This window comes from Cyprinus carpio, chromosome A1 (genome assembly GCF_018340385.1).
Source record: "Cyprinus carpio isolate SPL01 chromosome A1, ASM1834038v1, whole genome shotgun sequence".
Taxonomy (NCBI): domain Eukaryota; kingdom Metazoa; phylum Chordata; class Actinopteri; order Cypriniformes; family Cyprinidae; genus Cyprinus; species Cyprinus carpio.
The window spans coordinates 18,786,616-18,811,800 of record NC_056572.1 but is presented as its reverse complement, the minus strand read 5'-3'; the positions used below and the strand labels follow the sequence as shown (position 1 = coordinate 18,811,800).

Sequence of the window (25,185 nt, the reverse complement as noted above, 5' to 3'; positions counted from 1 at the left end):
TCTCAGCTGTACAATACATGGCAAATGGTAACTGAATCTATGAGAGAAAAAATACAAAACATGCACAGACAGAAAAAAAAAAACATGCACAGACAAATCCAAATTAAACCCTGCGGCTCGTGACGATACATTGATGTGTAAAGACACAAACTATCAGTGTGTGCAAGAAACTGAACAGTTTTTATATAGGTTTTTGTTTTTTGTTTTTGTTACCTCTGATGTCCGAACTGTTAGAACTCTTGTGAACGAGCTTCACAGCAGCAGGTGCGTGAGTCTTCATCTTGTTGCTTTATGGCGGATCGCAGACTTATACAGTAAGTGAATTACCGCCACTCTCTCAAATGGCCCGTTAACACTATCTACATTCTCAATTAGGAGGATCAACTTTTGTGGCCAGCGGTTAAGACATTAATGGCTGTGTGTTGAGTTATTTTGAGGGGACAGCAAATTTACACTTTTATACAAGCTGTACACTCACTACTTTACATTGTAGCAAAGTGTCATTTCTTCAGTGTTGTCACATGAAAAGATATAATACAATTTTTACAAAAATGTGAGGGGTGTACTCACTTCTGTGAGATACTGTACCTATAAATTTTAATATATTAATTTCCCTGTTCACCAGCTACTCAGTTTCATGTCTATTGTGAGAAGTGGATAAATTTGTGTGTTGTAAATCTACATCACAGTGCCCATAACCAACTTATATAACACAATCATTATAAAGTCTTTTAAAACATAAAATACATGTACTTACACACATTCGGTGCTCAATGTTAAGAATTTTTTACTTGCCCTGTCAACTTTTTCATTGGCCCCGCCACAAAGTGATTATTTTTATTGTTGTATAAAATAGAAATAGTTTTCGTTGATTTTGACCCATTATATTGTATTCTAATAAAGCTTATTTTGACACCAAAATTTTAGGTACCAGTCAAATTTCACAATTCTCAATAACAGTTTCGATATCACAGCAAAAACTACTAGCCTAACCAGTGTTAATTTTGTCAACGAAGATGAGGATGAAAAATATTTGTTAACAGACATTTTTTTCTATGACTAAGATGAAACGTTGATGAGCTAAACCTAATATCTGATGCTAAAAACTGACAAAGTTTATGCTGCGTCTTCGTTAACAGGACGAGACTATAATGTTATTTAAGGACTACTGGATATTCAAAATACATCCTATAGGCTACTGGCTTGTCCTTCAAAATGTGCGTCCTGTCATTGGATTGCAATCGGATAAGGGGCGTTCACATATCTAGTCTCAGAATGCCAGCCACAGTGGATGGATAGACTACCAAAATACAAACTAGCGATCTGAAACAATGGCCTTAGCATCCGAAGGGGTAGGGATAAAATAGCTACCAAACTGCAGTTTGTAACTGCAGTTTGACTAAAATAATGACTAAAAGTTGACAAAAATGTAATGACTTTTCGTCGACTAAAACTGTGAAAGACTCAAATGACTAAAGTGTGACTAAGACTATTAAGCATTCTCATCTCAAGATTAGGACTAAGACTAAATCAAAAATGCCGGTCAAAATTAACACTCAGCCTAACAGACCCAGCAGAAGTTGTATTTCCTTCACTAGCTGAAGGAAGCCACAGGGGCTGCTTCTGCAGTCAAAAAGTCTGTCCTCGCACTTCTGTAACTGTCTGGTTTGTCCAGTCTACCAAATCAGACTTCAGAAGAGGTCGCCGTGATTTTACCAAGTAAGACATGTTCTTGGAGCAACATCTTTTGATGATCCTGGATCAACATTATTGTCCAAAAATATAGACTTAACCCAATCTCTACCCCAAAACCTAACCCTAATTTATTCCCAAAATCAGTGGGAAATGATAGGTGATTAACAAGGGTGTAGAAGCCCCTAACCCTGATTGTGAGCCTAAAACAGATATTTCCTGAAAAGTTATATTTCAATTCTGATTGGTTGATTGGAATGTTGTTCCAGGATCAACAAGGATGTTGATCCAGGAACATGTTGTACTTGGTGAAAACACGCTCGTCCTTCAGAAGACTACAGCGGATAGTCCAGACTGCTGAGCGAATCACCGTTACATTCCTTCCCACTCTCCATGAACTGTACGTATACAGAGTGAGCAAAAAGGGCTGGTAAAATAACTCAGGACCACTCACATCCAGGCCACTTCCTCTTTGAACTGTTGCCATCTGGTCAGTGCTACAGAGCACTGAGCACCAGGACTAACAGACACAAGACAAGTTTCTTTCCTCAGCCCATCTACTCAATAAACCGTTAAATGCCCTCACTAAGCAATTAACGTGCAATACCTCTTATTCACATTCCCTTGCAATTGTATACAACATACCTGTATATACATTCATTGTCTGTTTTGATTTGAACAGCAGTGACTGATTTTCTCTGTCTTTAAGTGAGATAAACTTTAAAGACAGACAGCAGCTGGTAAATGGTGCTGGGACAATAAATTGATTTTCGGAATGCATCGTGTTTTCTCTCAAATCGATTCTGAGCTTAGTTTTTAACAGCAGATGGCACTGTAGGCTAGTTTTTAACCACACACTCAAATGCTCACGAAGAAGAGTGCTTGTGCGTTAGGCTGATTAATTTAAGTGGTTAACTGTACTTGCACAATGTCTTTTATGATGCAAGATTAATGTAAACACAGCCCACTGTGAACATCCTTGTGATTTGCTTCAACCTTTTCTAACTTTATGAATGATTATTTTAGGTTCAAGTGGTGCGTGTATAAGGAACTGCAAGCAAGCAGAATACGGCTATTTCTAAAACATGCAGTGCCATCTGCTGTTAAAAACTAAGCTCAGAATTGATTCAAGAGAGAATCGCAATGCCTTCCGAAATTTTCAGAATCTATGCAGAATCATTTCTCGATTCGTGATGCGTGGATTTATTATCCCAGGCCTAGATAATAAGGCTGCTGTCACTTTAAGACATAATGCATGAATCCAATATGATACACATCCAATTTCTTGTTCATTGAAGATATAATCGACTGTTTTTGAAGATTCTCACCAAGTTGGTATTTTGACATAATTTTGTATGTATTTGACTTAGGGCTGTGCAATTAATCGCATTCGATTGTTATGCCCATCTCGTCAGTAAAGTCGGTCCTCTGATTAGTACTAAATCTCCATCACCTGCTTTCAGATTGAGCGGCTTTCACTACTCAGAGTCGTAGTTCACTGACAATTAGGCAAAATCGCCCTCATATTCGCAGATTAATTGCATTCGATTTCAAACGCGATATCAGCTTGTCAGTGAACTACGGCTCTGTGTATTGAACGCCGCTCAGTCTGAAAGCAGGTAATGGTGATTTAGTACTAATCACGGGAATGGCTTTACTGATGAGATGCGCATAACAATCAAATTCGAATTAATTGCACAGCCCTAATTTGACTGTTCAAGCGCATGAAAACGCAAAAGAGAACTCAATTCTGTCTGAAAAGTTGATCTGTATTGTTGCAGCGTGCACAGAAAATGGCCGCAAGAACTGAATTGAGTTTGTTCTTGTCTTCTTGCACTGGAATGTTTTAAAATTACTTTGAATGTTCAAATTGGCATATAGCTTAAATGCACATGCAAATTAAAACTTTTGTGACAATGCAGCAGTGGCCTGATTGGGCCTGTGACTAATCCATCAACTGTCCTGAATCTGATCATCTTTGACATTGGCACTGGGCCATCGGGAAGTCAAATCCTGATATTTCAGAAACAGAATATCAAATATTTCACTATTAAGTTAACAAATTTTAAAGGGGTTGTGACATGGATTTTTAAAATAAATGTTATATATGTTCCTTGAGGTTAATTTCTAATGTAAATCATTTTTTTTTTCACCAAAAAAAAAAAAATATATATATGTATGTGTATGTATATATGCGCAAACTATCATTTTCAACCCTCATTTTAACCCTCTGTCTGAAATGTTTTTAAGAGTGTGTGCTTTAAGGATTGTCAATAAACAGCCACTGTTGGCTGATGTCATTGCAAAGGACACTGTATCAACACTCCCTCGCTATTGCACATGAGTACATGTTTTGAAAACATTATCATTTACAGACAAAGCATTATGAAATCATTTACTTATGGTGTGTGATGCAGCTGCTGTCAGATGTTTCTGTTTCTTTCAACAAAGGTGTTTTTTACACTGTGCCTCATTTATACAACAAAATGCTCTGAGCAACCATATAAATCCTCTGTTGCGATCTGAGGTGCCATTAAAATAAACCATTTACTTGTTCTTTCTGAAGTCTTTACAGAAACACAAAAGAGCAGTTTAACTGGATGCATAAAAGTAGTCACATTCTGTGGAACATTCTGTAGACTTACATTTGTCCTTTTTCCAAGGAAATATGAATGTGATGCATTCTAAAACAACAGTTGCCTTAAACTCACAGTGGGGGCTCAGAATATTTTGAAAGGGTTAAAGGTTGTGATTGAGTACATCGGTCTTTCCTGAGGTCCAGATGGTAAAGCTTTATGAATCCTTCATCTGATTCTGTCATTAAGTGCCCAGAGTTGCCCATAGATGCTTAATCTCCCATGCTCATTACAGGTTTACATTACAGAGCCATGATCCTACATTGCCATTACTGTCTCAGCTGTAAAGTCAGTCATTAAATGCAGCTATCAGTCATGACATCTTCGTGCAGCTCTTCTTGAGGGCATAATGTGTTTTTTTTTTTAATAAATGTGTTTTAGGACTAGGCGGTACATTAAATTTTAGCAATATCACAATACTGTGTTGACAATCTAAAATTAAAAGCCTTACATTATGACTACAGGGATTAAAGTTCTCCGTCGCTACGACAGATTTCTGTTAATTGCAGGGAGTCTACAACGGATTTCCGTCAATAGGAAAAAATGAGAGGAAAAGAAACATGTAAAGCATTGTTGTTATTGTTGTTCTGCCGGCACACCAAAATGAATAAGCCGTTTGAATGAATCAGTTCAATTAATGATTCAGTGATAAAATCAGTGATTTCAGTGCTGGCGGATTTAGTTTAATTTTTTAGCGTATAATTTCAGTTATTTAAAGAGCAGGTCATATGGTATTTTAAAGTGTCCTAATATTGTGTCGGAGTCCCCTACAACAGGTTTAAATGCATCTAAGGTAAGAAAACATTGTAATTTTCTCAAAATATACATTTAATATTAGAGTCATTTGCCAATGATTTCGAAACGATTCGTTCCAAGCAAGTTGAGAGCTACTCTGCTCTGATTGGTCAGCTGGCCAAGCCTGTTGTGATTGGCACAGAGAGGAGTCCTTGATCCAGTTAGCCAGCACTACCATTGACAAAGCACCTTTACATAAAACAGTAATATAGTGCTCCAATCCGCTCCAATATAGTGCTTATAATAATGACATAAAATACAAAAACACTTATGCAAGCGAATCGTGCCCACAGCTAAAGTTTAGCTGCTAAACTGTGAACAGTTGGTGGATACGTTAGCTGAGTTCTAACGTAACTAACTGATGAAACAATACAGTTTGTAATAAAATAATTTTGTAACAAAATATGTCTACTGTAATGTTTGAAGAATGACAGACAAAAGGCGCTCAGAACGCACCAGCACCAACTCGCTTGACTCTTCCGCATTAACCCTATAACTGCCAGTGCAGCACAATAGACAGCAATTTCACAATGATCATAAAGTCTGTGTGCTACACTACATTCTTTAATTATTAAACAAAGTAGAACAACATCAGTATACAATAATCAACACATTTTTAGGAAATAGGGGGTTCACACCGAATTATCAGAACTACTTCAGTTAGACAGTAATATTGTGCTTTACCTGGAAACCTAAAGCTGCACTAGGTATACATCACATATTGGCACAAAAACTTTTTTTGAGCACTCAATTGAAAATGTACACAACGTATCAATCGTACTTACAGGTTGTAGTTCGGAGAGCTTGTTAGTCCAAATGAAGAAGATTAGAAGCCAACGAAGATAAAAGCCAAGATTAAAGAATCAGTCCTTGGTAAAATGACATGCACACAACAAAAGGTTCAGATTGTATTTCTGGGGTATCCTTGAACACAGCGTCTTAATTAAACATGATGTAAACAAACTAAATAGCAGAAGTGTTTGTGAACATGTCAGACTCTGTTCGTATTTCGCAGGCAGGTGGGGATTATGCAGATGTGTTACCCAGTGACGTACAGTATACGGGTAACAGGCAAAAGATTCGAAAATATAATGACTCGTTCAGAACTGACTCGCTCTTTTGAGAGACAATATCTTTATTTGTCATGCACTTTTTTGATTAACAACTTTGCAGATTGTTTTCATTTAAGGCTACATTATAAACTGCAAAAGAGATATTTTTCAAAAACCCATATGACCTGCTCTTTAAATCATTTAAATGTGTTGCTGTGGCTCAGTGGTAGAGCATTGCATTAGCTGCACAAAAGGTTGTGGGTTCAATTTCCAGGGAACAACACACATACTGAAAAAAAAAAATGCACTCATGCCACCTCTGAGCCTCATTAAACATCTGAAAATGTACAAGCCACTTTTGTGTTCTTCTGTGCCACCTCTGTAGTACAAATTAATTTTTTAATACTAATTTCATATGGTTGGTAACTTATTTGTCTTATTCTTCTTATAATTGTATTGTTTTAAGTAGAAATTTTAAAAAGCTTATAAACATACATTTTTGAATTTGACATACATGAAAATGATGCCATTACAAAGGTAAAAAGAAAATACCCCTGTAAGTCACTTTAAGGAGTCAAATGTCACCTCATATTAGGAAGGATCATTTTTTTTATCAGAATTTTTGATTATTGATCAGAAGGTGCTCCTAAATGTTTTAAAATAGAAGGACAAGCACTTCTAAAAAGAAAAGTAAGCATAGAGCCATGTGTAACACTATATTATCCGTGCATAAGGTCTTAAAGAGACAGCAGCCTAAATAAACCTCCTGTTGTCTTTAATCATACAGTGAAGACTACCCAGTGTTATTTTACATTTGAATAGATTATAGTTAATCTAACTGAAAAAAAATTAATTGGCCTATTGTTAATTTAATTTGTATCTTGTTATTGTTTTTGTTTGTGCTATTGATTGTCATTATTTTATTTGTTCTTATTTTATTATTTACTATATACTTATCTTTTTTGGTTAAAATAAATTCAATTCTGAGTGCACTTGATTCTTGGGTGGGGAGGGGACACCCCTTCCCCACCCAAGAATCACGTGCACTCAGAATTGGTCCATGGGAAATAGTCCTGCAACCATAGTTGGTAAAAAATCCTAGAAAACACTGCATACATTTAATAAAATTACAAAAATGCCATTACAAAGGTAAAAAGATTACCCTGTAAATCACGTGTCAAGCCCTGCTTTTAGTTTGTAGTGACATTGTTGCCTTCAGGTTCAGTAGATTTGGAGTTCAGAAAAGGGGGTTTTGCCAGCTGAAGCTTCCTTAAGCAAAACCTCTATAAACGGCTTACTATCCAACAGCTGTCAGTTAATAGGGAGCATTTTAGAAAGGGAATAAACACACATACTCTTTTAGTGTGGACTGTGTGGATATACACACACCTGTTAACACTGTTGTGACTGTGTGTTTCCTGCTGTCTACAACTGCTGCTTTCCACCATAATTGTAAATTATTTTTTATTATTATTATTATTTCACTTCCAAAAGACGAGGCTACAAAGAATCAGTGGTTAAAATTATTTTCTTTTTTTTCTCGTCTGTACCACAGCAGTACAACCCCAATAATTTTCTGTGTTCCCGTCATTTGACTGACAACTGCTTCCAATCTCGGGGAGTTCAATGCGGGATTCACAAAACTCACACTCATGAAAGATGGCTCTGTGCCCAGTATATTTGGACCAGCTGGCTCCACTGAATCACTAGTGTTCTAGTGTTCAAAATACAGAACTGTGGCAATGGGCATATTGTTTCGGACACGCGCTGTACATGGAAATGAGGGTTTAGAGACACTGAATCTTAGAACTGCTTCCAATGAATAGTTTGAGAATTGTTGGAAAATGTATTATTAAATTCATATTTTGAGTAAACAAAAGCGTTTTTTTTTTTTTTTTTTTTTTTACCTTGCTTACATGTAAACCTATTGTGGGAAACTCCCAAAACAATAGGAAATGGCATAATGGGGCACTTTACAGATGGAAAACAAATGCATTCTAAGTAGGTAATTCCAGGAAACAAATTGGAATTTTCCAAAATGATTAAATATAAGGAATGAATGTAAATGATTTCCAAGTTTAAATGAGTCGATAACTTGTTTTAAAAAAACTGACATATATTGACAGCAATGAAATGCACACAAGCTTACATTCTCCCTTGTCATTAGACAGAACTGTTAAACATAGACAGTAAACGAATAAATTATTATACAGAAATATTAAATTAAATGGTATATGTAAAAATATAAACACTAATACTTCCTCATACTGTTTCCATCCAACAAATACACATTTATATAATTTAACAAGCCTTTGAATATCGAAGTTTTCCACAAACTTTGCAAACTTGGCGAATCCAGCTGTTAAATCCTTTGAGGTGTGCATTTGTGTCTTGCATAAAAACATGTTCTCTTTTTCTGTGTTCAGCTTTCACTAGACATACACAATCAATACATTTTTAATCCTTCATTTCAAACCATGCTGTGCACTATCCAATTGGCACTATGTCATAATCATGCCACAGTCATTGTTTACTGAATGTGAAATTAACATTGCCTGGTCTTTAGAAAATGTGATAATACAGCTTTATATTGGCCGTTGATGTCCTGCACTTTTAACGTATCTGCAATATGCAACAGTCCTTGTCCATATTCTCAAGACATGCCCTTAATACAGTTCACAGTGCTTCACCGGCTACACTTTTCTAAGGATAAACTGTCAAATATATGTCCAAATCTAAATGTGTAAAAAGACCCCAGCTGCCATCTATCACACATTCTGGTCTTGCCCAAATACACCATGTTGCTTGTCTTGGAACAGTGAACCTCTAAGGTTACTAGCCAGGTTAGTTTCGTTCTCGATTTGTCTTTTCTTTTTTTGGTGTTATTTTTGTGTCTGTGACAATAGTATTGAAAGTATTTTATTAGATGTTTCAGTGTTTTGTAATGAGGAAATCTTGATAAATTAAGTGTTTTTCTCACACCACATCTATAAAAATTCCAGAGCAAGTTGCATTTCCTTTCAGCAAACTCAGTGGTCCTCTGAGAGATTGGATCCCATCCAAATGCAGATGTCTTTGATTTCTAATATATTGTATTATCACAGTACTTCTCATTATGTATTCAGGGTTTTTCCTGGGTCAAAATTGGTCTTCGGTGGTGGCTGACCGACATGGTCATCCACACACAGCAAAGAGTACCCTAGTACCCACATGATCCACAAGCCCAATATTGACAATAAATGTTACATTTAAAATAAATACAAAGAAACAGTTTGTGATTTTTTTTTTCTTGTCCTATTTATTCATGAAAAAACGATCACTGTCAGGCTAAATAGTAAAAGAAAGTGATTACAACTTATTTTACATGTAAACATCATTGATACCATTTGAAATGTCAAAGGTATCACAATTTATCTATTTACAAATTATGCAATTATCAGACACAGATATTACCTGTCACTCTCACTGTCATCCTTTCTTGCCCTCTTTGCAAAAAAAGCTGTGATTTTTTCACGACTGGCTTTCATAGTTTTGAAAGATAAAATCCTTTTTTGATAGACCTGATAATTATTTTAGTATAATCATATCAATTAAAAAAAATAGCATTAAAAACGTAGCGTTAAAAGGTGTAAGTGTAATTTTTTACCATATAAAATGTAATAAAATTAGCAGCTAGCTAGCAACAGCTTGCTTTGTGCTTTGATCTAGTTTCATCTCACTCCAGTCTAACTTTAAACTAAATGATTTTATAGGTAATTTACTACACATTGTCATAGGCCTATACATACTGTGGTTTATTAAGGCTAAATTTTACTAAACACTCTTGCTAAATGGGGTAAGCACACTTACTTTCTCATTTCAGATGTGTATGTTCTTCTAAGAAGTAATGATTTGTTATACACCGATTCAGACACTGAGGGGCAGACCGATTGCTTTAATAATTCATTATAATGAATCGACTCAAAGGAGTCATTAGGTCGCGAATCGGACTTCAGCGGACTTGTTGTGTGGGAATCCTGGCTGTTAGGACAAAGATTTGTCAACACACACACAAAACACTTCATAACTGGATAGATTTTTTTTTTTTGCGTTTATTTAAAGTTATGTCAGCTGCATGTGCGGAATGCTTGTCAAGTTGTAAGAGAAGATAAGGCAACTTTTTTTTTGACTGCAATTCACACCCAGCGATAATTCAGCAAAAATATTCTCCGAATGCAGCACGTGAAACATGGATTCGGTCTCCCGACCTTTAGGATCAGTTGATTTTGATGCAGGGGAGAGAGTAAAGACAGAACTGAAGACAGAGAGTGGGGGGGGGGGGGTGGGGCGCTGTGCTCATTCTCTCTGTCACTCCGTCTGTAGCCTGCTTCACTCACAAAACACAATTACACATCAAATAAGGCTTTGGCGGGACAAAAAATCATTTTGGCAGCCGCCAAAAAATTTTCAATGTAGAAAAAACCCTGGTATTTTAACTAACCCGAGCTACTGTTTGTGCACTAATCTTCTGCATTCTGCACCTTTCAATATTGATAGTGTCCAAAAAAAAAATGTGATATAAAAAAATTAACAAATTGTAGAAACTACTAAGACTTTCCATTTTAATATCAATGTCAGATAAAACATGTCTAGATTTCCCTGCTCAGTTATGTGTTTATAAGCATCCATCTTTATAAACTCCTGTGAAGTTTATTTCTGTAAATTGGATTTTTATAATAAAAATTGTCAAAAATAATTCATGAAAGGACATACAGTATATTATATGAGATGCACGCAACCACAACACATGACCTTCTGTAACAGCAACATCTAGAAAACACACACTGTCACTGAACATAGATGTTCGTCCCATCCAAATCTGTACATACAGACATCAGATGATAATGATGGTAACTCAAGCATTGTTCAGCAAGCTGGTCCTGTCCGTATAGGGCTATACATTTCTATTAACACATCTCTATCTCAGAGTAGCAATGAACTGAGAGACTAAGAGGTGTGTATTTGTGAGAAAGAGAGTGCAGATGTTGTATATTGTTGATGTTAGTTCATAAATATATTTTCAGCTCATGGCACTACAAATTGCTACTAGGGTGTCTTTCTATCAGTGGCCACAGGCAAAAGGGTTTAATTTTTCTGATATGGTAGTCTCAGTCATGGCATTGCATGTGTGGTGTAAAACATTGTGGACTACATGAAAATTGAGCAAGTTTCACAGCTAACACAGACAAAGTGCAAAATCCATGTCAGCATTTGAAAGCAGAGTTTTGTGTATCAAATTTATACTGCATTCCAAATGGTCAATGATGCCTTCATATGGGTGTGGTAGACAACAAATTGATTCAACTCACAGTTCATTATTTATTTATTTTTTATTTTTTTCAATTCAAGAGTGTAGTTTCAGTTTGATTCACAAAGGGTTTTTTATTTTTTTAATTCTGCATTTTGAAGCGCATTCATAGGATTGTTTAATTGTCTTAGGCAGGGTACAAATCACACAGTAGCCACTTTTCCACTGTCAGGCTATTGTGAGCCAGGGCTAACAGTGAGTCAAGCAGGGCCAACAGCCTCGCATGTGGAGATTGATTCTGTTGTCATCTGAGACAGCAGTCTACTACAGGACCCTTTAGTTCTGAGTTTCTTTGAGGACAGCTCAAGAATTAGCCAAATGGGTTTTTTGACATTAGTGACACTAAACACCCCGAATGCTTTGTATTGTAAACCTGAGGATTACTTAACTGAAAATCTTAATTTAACACCCTCTGCATCATCAGATACAAATAATTCTTTATATATATATATATATATATATATATATATAATATATACATATATATGTGTGTGTGTCTGTGTGTGTGTGTGTGTGTGTGTTATTATATATATATATATATATATATATATATATATATATATATATATATATATATATACACACACACACACTACCGTTCGAAAGTTTGGGGTCAGTAATATAATATAAATATATATTCTTCTCATTTGTAAGCATGCCTTTGATGGCTTGATTAGGTTAGGATTTAAGAATAACTTCTTCCATTTTTCTCTTATCTGATATGTAATTCATTTGAGGCTGTTTAGGAATAGGATTGAATTGCATCATAGGTTAAGTAATGTTGATTACGCCCATGTTTGTTTCATATTGTTTGCTGGCTTGAATTTGTGTTCACTCGTTGTTTTGTGTGTGTGTATGTGTGTGTGTCCGCTTGTTTACAGATTGTAGTGCATATTAGTATGGAAGTTGGTGGAATGATTGTGAAATACAAAGTTCAAATTTGCATTTCATTTGTATTTTAAACCATGGATAGATTTCCCCCCAAATATCCCCACCCTCCCGGCAAGAAAAATCTTTAAATGCAGTTTGCAGGGACTTGTATTATGTGGATGTGGACTTTTTTTTTTTTTTTTTTATTCTTTTTTGCTGATGCTGAGGGAAAAAAGGGGTGTTTACACTGGTGCCATGACCCGGTTGGGGGTGAGTGTAACGGAGGCCAGCTAGTAAGATCTGTGCAGGTAAACCTCACTCCCTGGATCTCAAAAGGTGCACTAGAGATTAATGATAGAGGCTGTGGTCTTTACCATCCTTGTTAGCATGCCTGCCTCCCATGCCAGAAACACGAATCCTGCTCAACCATTTGGATGATTGCATTTCATATATATTATATTTATATATTTCATGTATATTTCACTGTCTAGATTTATTATTTTGAGCATGTTGTATTAATTCCCATGTTTTAACTAAAACAAAGAAACAAATTAGTAAAAGTAGCCACGATTTAACCAAACCAATGGAATTAAAACAAAGGGATCAATTAATAAAATCTCTTCATGTTTCAGTTAAGACGTGTGAACAAATTATTAAAACATGCTTGTGAGTTAATCTCAATAATGTCTAGTATAAAGATTTGTCTGAATTGTTCATATGCAACTTTAGTTTATTTTTAGTAGTCAGCCTAAAGTGAGGAGTGAGGCTGACTACTTTTTGATTCAGTGTCTGATTCTTTTTGTATATTTTTACACTAAAAAGTGAATGCCCCCTATTCAATTACTGGCTACAACACCATTAGCAGAAATAACTGCAACTAAACAGTCCTTGTACTTATAAATGTTTCACACTGTAGTGGAAGAAAAAAAACTGCTTTAGCTCCTTGACATTTGTAGCCTTCAGATCAATGACTGCTGACCCAGCTGTGCTTTAGCGCATCGACAAATGGCTTCTACTGGAGAAATCTTTTGGTGCGGGTCAGCATAGTCCCTATCCTTCAATAACGGCAAGACCTCCAGGTCCATGATGCTGCCAAACAGCTTTAAATCGTAACACTACCATTATGGTACTTGGCGGTTGGTGTGAGGTTCTTCTTATGAAATACAGTATTTGGCTTTTGATTCATCTGTCCATAAGAGGATCATACAGTATGTTCTTGACTCAGCTAGGGAATCCCATTTTGCCTACTGTAAGAAAGCTGGAAGGATTCAGACATTTTCTTTGCAGTATAGCTGTCAGTAGGCATGGGATGTACATGAATAAATATAAACCCATTGTGTGATAAAGCCAGTTCTTTGTGCAAGAAATGCATAGCAGGGCAGTTGAGTAATGATGTCTGTATTCATTTTATGTTATGTGATGCATCCCAGAGCTTTCATTAGAAATTAATGATAGTGAGGATGAGAAGGGAGAAAGGAAGGCCAGTCTGCGGTATATGGCAGACAGAGCCACTGAAAACTCTGCGGTAACTCAATCCCAGCAGGACGACTCACTGGATCACCTTTCTCTTATGTGCATGTTTGTATGAGGTGCAGAGAATGATATATTCTAGCATTTATTGTGAGCACATTTAATCAGAAAAAAGATATTTGATTGCTTTTGCTACAATGTAACAAAACACGAGAAGTATCAATTAGGGCTGCTCAGTCAAAATAAAAACATAATAGTGACATGGCTTATTGTGGTAATAAATGTGTGTGTGTGTGTGTTGTGTGTGTGTGTGTGTGTGTATATATATATATATATATATATATATATATATATATATATATATATAATATATATATATATATATATATATATAAAATATAGTACGGGTGGGCATTCCAAGCAAAAATAATATTCAAAAATCGCTGGGTATTGTTAATTATTATTCGAAAATCGCACCACTCCCCACATGCATGCACAAATACTCATAAACAGAGAGAGATGGTATTCATGCTTTCAATCTGTATGATAAACTGTTTAATTCAGAAGATAGACTACCTTAACTTAGGCCATTTAATGATTGTAATGTGCTGAAACATAATCATATAATAAACATAACTGAATGACGGCACTTATTAACATAACAGTCCATCGATTAGAATAAATCAACTGCTCATAAGGCTAGGACATTTTTATTTAAAAAAATGGACCCCCTAAAGGTAATAGATACGAGATGGGAGGAAAAATATACTTGAATATATTCTGTCGCAATTATATCATTGGGTAATTATACTGTATATTAACTGCAGGCATCAGGGAACCGTTATTAATATGCGGGGCATTGAAATCACTTATGAGTGCGTGTGCACTTGTTTTTTTCTACTTTCACTTTTGAGATTCGCGACCACACGTACAGAGCAGCACTCGGCAGTACTTACCACTGCAGTCCTGCCATCTGCGCTTCAGAGAATGGGGACGGTCATGCTATCTGTGCTTCAAGTTCATTGCGCGTCTACTCGGCGGTACGTGGTAGATTAAGATGTGTACGTGTTCAAGGCGCCACCATCTTCTTTTAGTAAATCCTCCTTCTGTTGTCATATTTATACTGTTTTCATGTCATTTCACTGTTTAATTCTTTAATAATTGCATGCCAAAATTAGTAACAAAAAATAAACAAAAATAAAAAAATCATAAAATATGAAAATCAAATTGTTTTCTGCAGTCTCCACAAGACCCTTTTTCTACATGTCCCCACGTACCACTGTGGTCATTTTCATATCATTTTAATGTATCATTCTTTAATAATTGCATCCCAAAATCATGACAAATGCTATCTTTTTCACTATATAGTCATATTTGAAAATTCCTAAAAAAATATCATCAAATTGTTTTCTGCGATCTCCAGTTCTACATGTCCCCATGTACCACTGTGGTGATTTTCATATCATTTTACTTTATCATTCTTTAATAATTGCATGCCAAAATCATGAAAAATGCTATCTTTCTCACTATACAGACATATTTGAAAAATTCCTATAAAGGTAAAATCAAATTGTTTTCTGCAAACTCCACCAAATTCCTTTTCTACATCTCCCCAGGTACCACTCTGGTGATTGTCATGTTACTTTACTGTATCATTTTATTAATAATTGCTTACCAAAATCACGACCAATGCTATTATCTACGTTGTTATACGGACACATTTAAAAAAAAAAAAAAATCATATAAAAAAGGAAATCAAATTGTTTTCTGCAAACTCCACGAGGTTCTTTTTGTTCTACTTCTCCCCAGGTACCACTGTGGTGATTGTCATCTTACTCTACTGTATCATTTTTAATGATTGCTTACCAAAGTCCTGACCAATGCAATTAATGTTGCTATACAGACATATTTTAAAAATTCATAAAAAAGGAAATCAACTTGTTTTCTGCAAACTCCACCAGATTCTTGTTCTACATCTCCCCAGGTACCACTGTGGTGGTACTTATCACAGATGATATGTGGTGTTACTTAGTGGTAATATCAAAATTAAAGGCTTTTACTTGTAAGAATTTGGTAAGCAATCACCACAGTGGTACCTGGGGGGTAACACTTTATAATAATGTTATAAGTCATTTATAAATTATTAGTAAATGATGAACTAATCATTTACAAAACATGACTATACATTCATAAATGATTAATAAATAATAAGTTAACATCTTAGTAATGTTTTATTAATTCAGTTATAAGTCACTTGTAAGTTATTGGTTAATGATGAATGAATCATTTACAAAACATGACTATGTTCATAAATGATTAATGAGTGGTATGCTAACGATTTACAAATGTGTTGTAAGTAGTTATCTTAAAAAAAAAGTTCAAATCATGAAATAAATCAAACTGATCATTAGTAGACGGTTTATAAGTTATTAGTTGATACATTATTTGTCACTTATAAATCAATGAAGTATTTATGTCAAAATTGTTTTGTATAATTATCTCAATAAACAATTGTTAATCATGAACAACTGATGAACAAGCCATTAGAAATGATCAGAATATGATTTATTTGCGAATTTGTTAGCTGGTCCATGTTCAAAAGCACAAACATGCAAGTATGCTAAAGCACTATTTTTAAGAAGAGTAATTCATTTGTTTTGAAGTGGATAAACATTTATAAATGCCTTAGTCAGATGATTCCAGTGGCTTGTGTTAAATCCTTTCACTCATCAGCACAGACTTGTGTTCTGTGTGGAGTGTGTGGGATCTAGTGATGAAGTGAACCTGTCAACCACGTTTACCTTCCACTGAAGCTCACATCAGGTGCACAGAGTTAAAGACTCCATGTGTGTCAGAGAAGACAGCTGTCTATACCCTCACCAGTCAGTACTTAGTGCATACTACAAAGTGTTCAACACCTGTTATAGATGATGTGTAAACGCATGAATAAATCATTTACAAAGCTTTCTGCATCCCCTAATCTAAAGAAAACAATATTTTTATTTGAAAACTATTCATCACTTGTAAATGTGTTACATACAATTTGCAGATCTTCCTGTTAACATGAGCCATCTCATTACATCACTTTACCCAAGCTTGAACTTTATTTTTTTTTAAATAAATAAATTAACACTCTGCCACCATTTAATCAGCACTTAAATGTTTATTTTTTATTTTGTTTCCCATGGGACAGCTGTTCAACATAACATGAAAACGCACCATAAACATAGTCCATTATTTTGTGCATTTTATTCCCAGTCTTCAGAAGTCGTACGATACCACCGTGGTAAGACCACCGTGTGAGAAAAAAGATTTGTTTTTCGAAATATAATCATTATACATTAATAACAGTATATAGCTGCCGTCTCATCCGTTAAAACTTTCAAAAGTGGCGCTTCTACACAACGTCACTGGTTTGCGGCAGTGACGTCAAACCTCGCTCCTTATTGGTAGTCACTTGTGATTTGCGACCACCATAGATTGTTTGCGACATGCCAAATTGTATTGAGTGAGATGCAGCACGATGCTTTGAAGGATGGAAATGCAGATCAGGAGAATGTTTGCAGCAATTAAACACTTTAATTTCATTCTGTAACTCACACAAAATTATGTTTTGATGTCAGAACACTGGTAATGTAGCACACGCGTCGTTTTATCTGTTTTTTTTTATACTGCTTTTTGTAATGTTTTAAATAAATTATTGTGACTAATGTACATTTATCCTCCTGTTACACTTTGTATATTGTCAAAATGGTTATGTTTAAGATTATAGGGTGGAATAGGGAGCTTAAAATTATCTTTTTTTTATACAATAGTATATTAACGAAGATAATTGTTACAGGGGCTGGTGTGCTAGTAAAATGCTCAACGAAGGAGATAAAGAAAAGGGTACTTTAATGATCCACAGGAGAACTGGGGCACAACCAAACACAGATCATCGTAGCATAAAACAATGTCATCAAACATCACACGTCAAATGATAACGGACAAACTGGAACTAAACAGACGGGGTATTTAAACACAAGGAACGTAATCAGATGAATGGAAACAGATGGGGAGTAATCAATTAACAAAACGAGGAACGGAACATGACCAAATAAGGAGAACTCAAATGGAACAGAAGTCCATAATTGTAACAGTTCGCCCCCTCCCGGAACGGTGTGTCCTTGCACCGACAGAAATAGTCCAGAGGAGGGAGGGTGGGGGTTCAGGAGGTGGGCGAGGGGCAGGCAAGGGACAGGCAATGGAGAAGAAACAGAGCATAGAACCAGGGTGGAGTGGATGGAGGGAGGAGCCTGGAGCAGGAGGAGCCAGATGGACATCCAGAGGCCAGCCAGGATAGCGGCCCATGGTGGAGTCGATGGTGGGAGGAGCCATGGTGGAGGAGGAGCCGACAACACCAGGGGGCCGACTGACAGAGACTGAGCCGATGGATGAGGAGCCCAGGATGGAGCAGAGCAGCCGCAGAGCCAGGGTGACACCGAGGATCCGGAGGGCCAAGGCGGAGCAGAAGGCTCAGGCGACCAAGGTGGAGGTGGGGCACCGGAAGACCGCTGCGGAGCCAGAGTGACTGAGGATGGAGGTGGAGCCGAAGGGAAGGGAGGAGCCTGACAGAGCCGAAGGGATGGAGTGACGAGGCAAAGCCAGAGGAATGGAGTCCCCGAGGCGGCGGATGGTCGACGACGACTGACCAAGGTGGAGCCGGAGGGACGAGGGAGCTTGGTGGAGCAGGTGGGATGCCGGGCCACGGCAGAGACGAGGGAGCTAAGAGCCAAGGCGGAGCCGCTGGGTTGAAGGACCGAGGAGGAGTCCAGGGCTCTGAGGCTGGAGGTGGAGACAGGGAATCCACACGCCAAGGTGGAGCTGGAGACTGGAAGTCCTGCGGCGAACCATCGCGCCCAGATGGCGCGGACTGAGGGTGAGCTGCTGGACTGACTGGCACCAGCGGAGATGAGGCCGAAGATCTGGCTGGTCTAGGAGGAGATGAGAGAGGGAGGATGGGAGGGAACACAGGAGGGTCAGGGCTGGACGGAACCAGCGGAGAAACAGGAGGATCAGGGCTGGACGGAACCAGCGGAGAAACAGGAGGATCAGGGGCTGGACGGAACCAGCGGAGAGAAACAGGAGGATCAGGGCTGGACGGAACCAGCGAGAGAAACAGGGGATCAGGGCTGGACGGGAACCAGCGGAGAAACAGGAGGATCAGGGCTGGATGGAACCAGCGGAGAAACAGGAGGGTCAGGGTTGGACGGAACCAGGGGGGAAACAGGAGGTTCAGGGCTGGCCGGAACCAGCGGAGAAACATGAGGATCAGGGCTGGGCGGAACCAGCGGAGAAACAGAAAACTCAGGGCTGGGCGGAACCAGCGGGGAAACAGGAAACTCAGGGCTGGGCGGAACCAGCGGGGAAACATGAGGATCGGGAACTGCCTCCCCAAACCAGTCTATAAGGTCCAATAATTCCTCTCTATAATTCCCAAAAACCAAATGCAGCTCACCCTCAGTCGCAGGAGTGTGGGCAGGGGCTTTCCTCCACGCCCTCAATCTCCACCAATCGTCCCACGACGCACGGTGTTGCCGGCTCACACACCTGGTCAGTCGCGCACTTGAGTTCCTGCTCCCTGTCGGTGATAGACTCAGGCTCTGCGGCTGCGGTGGGCTCTAGCTCCGTGCAGCAGGATGGTGGCTGGCTGGGTCTCTGGTTCGGGAGTGGGGCTGGAGAGATCCTCTTCGGCGGTGCAGATAGTAAATAGGGATCCATTTTTCTCCAGCACCCCACTCCACGAAAGCGGCGAAATCCTCTCTGGGACCGTTCGCTGGGAGGCGTGCCTTACACCGCTCGCTCAGGCCAGCATAGTAGAATGCACAGAGCGAGCGGTCAGGGAAGTCCGTAAGACACGCCCAGATCGAAAAAGTCCCTGGTATGGTCCTCCAGCGAACGGTCCAGTTGCTTCAGGCACAGGAGTTGGACTGCTGGGATATCCATTCCGAGAGGGGGGAAAAAAAAAAAAAACACAAAAAGAAAAACGCCGCTAAACTGTTTTGGTCCGCTATTCTGTTATGAAATACCCAGGAGGCTGAGGATAACAGAAAGACAGTTTTATTCAGGCACAAGCAGAGGAGCGGGTAGTGCTGGGAAAAGTGATATGGAGACTGGCAGGGATGAATGGATCCGTAGTAGAGGGGTAGAGACGTCAAGGTAGGGAGGTGTAAACACACACATGCACGGAGATGGCTGGGAACTTCTGGAGATCGCTGGAAAGAGAGGGTAGTAGAGATAGAGTTAGTCCTTAGAGTTAGCATAAAGGTAAGACCTTGTTGCGAACGAGACCGGACGCTGACTGAGTGCGTGTGTGTGTGGTATATGTAGTGCAGAGGTGATTGACTGTTGATGAGGGTCAGGTGGAAGTGCTCAGTACTCAGGTGAGGGCGTGCGCTGTGATTGAATGGAGGTGGAACCTGGCGTGTCTGTAACAATAATAGTCCCTATCAATATATCTATCTATTGCGAAGTGGCTAAAATTGTGTATAAGGAGTGAGTTAGAGGCTCAAAGATATCTATATAATAGTAAAATATATTTGCATAAAAATATTTAGAATTTAAATATCATATAAGGGATTTGTATAGATTTGTATATCCTGTAACTGAAAGGTATACTAGAACCTTTGTATATGGCAAATACATGGTAAATTTACAAACTGCAGTTTGTACATAATTTATAAAGATCTGCAAATGATATGTAATACATTTAGAAGTGATGAATAGTTTTCACTTTAGATTAAGGGATGCAGAAAGCTTTGATTTATTCATGCGCTTACACATCATCTATAACAGGTGTTGAACACTTTGTAGTGTGTACTAAATACTGACTGGTGAGGGTATATACAGCTGTCTTCTCTGACACACATGGAGTCTTTAACTCTGTGCACCTGATGTGAGCTTCAGTGGAAGGTAAACGTGTTTGAGAGGCTCACTTTATCACTAGATCCCACACACTCCACACAGAACACAAGTCTGTGCTGATGAGTGAAAGGATTTAACACAACCCACTGGAATCATCTAAGGCATTTATAAATGTTTATCCACTTCAAAACAATTGAATTACTCTTCTTAAAAATAGTGCTTTAGCATACTTGCATGTTTTTGCTTTTGAACACGGACCAGCTAACAAATTCGCCAATAAATCATATTCTGATCATTTCTAATGGTTTGTTCATCATTTGTTCATGATTAACACTTATTTATTGAGATAATTATACAAAACAATTTTGACATAAATACTTCAGTGATTTATAAGTGATAAATAATGTATCAACTAATAACTTATAAACCGTCTACTTATGATCAGTTTGTTTTATTTCATGATTTAAACTTTTTTTAAGATAACTTACAACACATTTGTAAATCATTAGCATACCACTCATTAAACATTTATGAACATATAGTCATGTTTTGTAAATGATTTGTTCATCATTAACTAATAACTTATAAGTGACTTAAAACTGAATTAGTAAAACATTACTAAAATGTTAACTTATTACTTATTAATCATTTATGAATGTATAGTCATGTTTTGTAAATGATTTAGATCATCATTAACTAATAATTTATAAATGACTTATAACAGAATGTTTGGTAACTTTATAATAACAATCTAGTTTTCATTTTTTATGAATTTTCAAATATGATTGTATAGTGAAAAAGATAGTATTTGGCATGATTTTGGCATGCAATTATTAAAGAATGATACAGTAAAATGATATAAAAAAATCACCACAGTGGTACGTGGGGACATGTAGAACAAGAGTCTGGTGGAGTTGGCAGAAAACAATCTAATTTTAATTTTTTATGAATTTTCAAATATGATTGGTATAGTGAGAAAAGATAGTATTTGCCATGATTTTGGCATGCAATTATTAAAGATTGATACAGTAAAATGATATGAAAATCACCACAGTGGTACGTGGGGACATGTAGATGGAGTTGGCAGAAAACAGTTTGATTTAAATTTTTTATGAATTTTCAAAATTTGAGTGTATAGAGAGAGAGCATTTTTCATGATTTTGACATGGAATTATTAAAGAATGTTACAGTAAAATGAAATGAAAATCACCACAGTGGTACATAGGGACATGTAGAACAAGGGTCTGGTGGAGACTGCAGAAAACACAATTTGATTTTTGTATATATATTAGTACATTTTTTTATTTTTGGTTTTTATTTTTTTGTTCCTGATTTTGAATTTATTAAAGAATGAAACCGTGAAATCACATAAACAGTTTGGTTTTGTCCTTTTTTTTTAATTTTTTTCCCTAACTCTAATTTTGATTTTATCCACATAAGCAGGGTACACCATACATATTAGCAACAGAACATATAACATAACATAAAACATACTACTGAACTACTGATAAGTATTAACCTAAATAAGTAGTCATAATAAATTGTGCCTAATACTATAAGTGGAGATGTTGAAGCACCTTGTAGGTATTTTTATGAGTGAGATCTGTTAAAATAGCCTATTGAAGAGACCAGACATGAGCTACTCCCACAACTATGCCTACATGATAAGTACTTATTAAAACAAAGAGCAAATATGAGCAATATGAAATGCCCTAAAATAGTCTAACAGACACAACAAAGGCAACAAACTAATATAAAGCTACATTTTGTAATATTTATTCTTACATGTTAGCCAGCTAGCTGGGCTAGTTAGTCTAATTAGCATACCCATAATACCTTTCATTTAAATTTTGTGCATATGTACAGTGGAAAATGACATACTTAAACTTAATTATTTCATTTGATGAATGCTAGATTATAGTCCTAATCATGGTCTTTCTTTTTCAAAAGACATTTAGAAAATAAAGTAAAATTAAATAAGCAGTTAACTCAAGCAAAAAACATTCCATGGTGTCAGTGTTGCCAGTTGAGATGCTTGTTCTAAAAGGTACATAATACTACATAAACATCATGGGCTAATACACAGTCCTTAACTTGTGGATTTTTTTTATCTCTATATTGATATTTATTCTGCTCCTCTTCTCTTTCTTTGCGTCGCTTCCTGCCTCGTGCCGCTGATAATTTTCTTTTTTCAGTATTTTGTTTAGAAATAATGCTTTAAGAGCACATAAATGGCAAAACTATTTTAAGTGCGTGCGCCATGCATAATGCGTTATGATGATGTATTACAATTACGTCATGATGCCAAAAACTGTTTTAAATTAGTCCAACATGATGTTGTCAAATCTTATGATTTTTCGTTGATGTCGATTTTATTTTTATTCTAACATTATTTTTGATCAGTTTGATGATCGATCAGTACTAAAATTTTGTTAACTGTCAAATTATTTTGCCTTAATAGATGGGTGTATGAATGCACGATGGTCACAAAAAAAAAAAAAACACTTTCCTGCGGTGCCCCCCAGTCATTTTGCGCTCTAGGCAACTGCCTATGTCACCTATGCCACGGGGCCTGGCCCTGCTGTAATGTAAACAGGCTACCGCTAACAAGCGGCTAACCAATGTCCCTTTAATCGCTTTCGTAGAACGCATAATTTGTTTTATGTGCCTTTTTGAATATGGAATCAGCCACACATCTAACCCAGTTGGGGGTGTTTGTGGTCTGCATAGAGCTCTTTTTTGTGGTCTGCACAGAGCTCTTATTTGACATCGTCTCAAGTTACTGTAACCGTTATATGCCATGCAAGTCTTTTTTTGTTTTGTTTTTTGCCACGCAAGTGAGACAATGTGTGTTTCTGTTGTCTTTGACAGCTTTTAGGTGCGTTATTGGCAGTGCCACCCTCTGCTTACATGAACACGTCACCACCGCATCAGCATGGAAAACATGGGGAAGTTTTTAAAGAGAATTATCACAAAACCTATTCTATATTCTATAATTAAATCAACTAATTGAATATTCGAAAATCGTGACCCATCCCTAGTATATAGTACACAGATATTTGATTATAGATATTTGATTACTTTTGCTACAATGTGACAAAACATATGAATTATTTAATTTGTAATTATTTTAATGTGAAGTATTTAACAATTAGGGCTGCTCAATTAATAGTGACATGGCTTATTGTGGTAATAATGAATGTGTGTGTATATATAGTAAATTCTGTTCAGGTCCTGGAATCTGAAGCAGCTGAGACTCTTTCAGGATTGTGATAATTTCACCAAAATCGTATAATAATCAGTCTTAATTAGTCAGTAATCAGTCTTAACTGAAAATGAACAAATAGGAGTATGTGTGTATTTACTTGTTTATCTTTGTTCTTGTTTAACAGATTAATGTGCGTGTGACTACTATGGATGCAGAGCTGGAATTTGCTATCCAACCCAACACCACTGGCAAACAGCTCTTTGACCAGGTAAGTGTTTGCATTTAAATTGTTTTGAGTATAATACTAATTTACTATTTTGAATAAAATACAAATTTACCAGCCAGAGGCCCATTTTAGAAATGAGGTTAAAGGGATAGTTTTTCACCCAAAATTGAAAATTTGATGTTTATCTGCTTACCCCCAGGGCATCCAAGATGTGGGTGACTTTGTTTCTTCAGTAGAACACAAATTATGATTTTTATCTTCAGCCGTTGCAGTCTCGCAGTCTACAATGCTTATCAATGGTTACAGAATCTATTAGAGAAAATAAAACATGCACAAAAATCCAAATTAAACCCTGTCGGTTTGTGATGATACATTGATGTGTAAGAGACATAAAACGATCAGTCTGTGCTAGAAACTGAACAGTATTTATATCGTTTTGTATTATCTCTGATTCACGCAATGTCCAAACTGTTAGAACTCTTGTGAACGTGCTTCACAGCAGCCTGCATCATCATCTTCTTGTGGCTTTATGGGCAGATCGCAGACTTATGAGTACATTACCGCCACCTATCACTCAAGTGGACCATTGACATCCCGGTTTATTTAGAATATATTTAATTATCCCACAAAATAAATTGAGATTCACTTGTGAGTGCAGTTAAAACAGTTTTATTAGGAACAATCAAAGATGAATTTTTAGCATCATTACTCCAGTCACAAAAAAAAAAACATTTTTTATTATTATTATTATTATTATGATTAATGTTGAAAAGAGCTGAGAAGAATTTGTTCAGGTTTTTTGATGAATTGAAAGAACAGCATTGTTTATACCTGATTATTGTGTTATCATCATCACGTGTGTGCTAAATAAAAGTTGTAATTTCCTATATATATATACGACTCACAGCTTTTTGAATCGTATAGTCTATATATCAGGGGTGTCGGCAACCTTTTCGGCATGACGTGCCATTTTTTTATTTTTATGG

At 36.9% G+C, this 25,185-nt stretch overlaps 1 protein-coding gene across 3 annotated transcripts in view; it reads left to right on the top strand.

The window, feature by feature from the left end:
• Nucleotides 1–25,185, top strand: part of LOC109080004 (radixin-like) — a 106,868-nt gene that overhangs the window by 16,066 nt on the left and 65,617 nt on the right. For all 3 annotated transcript variants that reach the window (XM_042756333.1, XM_042756349.1, XM_042756342.1), the window contains exon 3: nucleotides 24,158–24,241. In XM_042756333.1, the coding sequence (XP_042612267.1) occupies nucleotides 24,158–24,241 (84 nt within the window). The remainder of the gene's footprint in view (nucleotides 1–24,157; nucleotides 24,242–25,185) is intronic.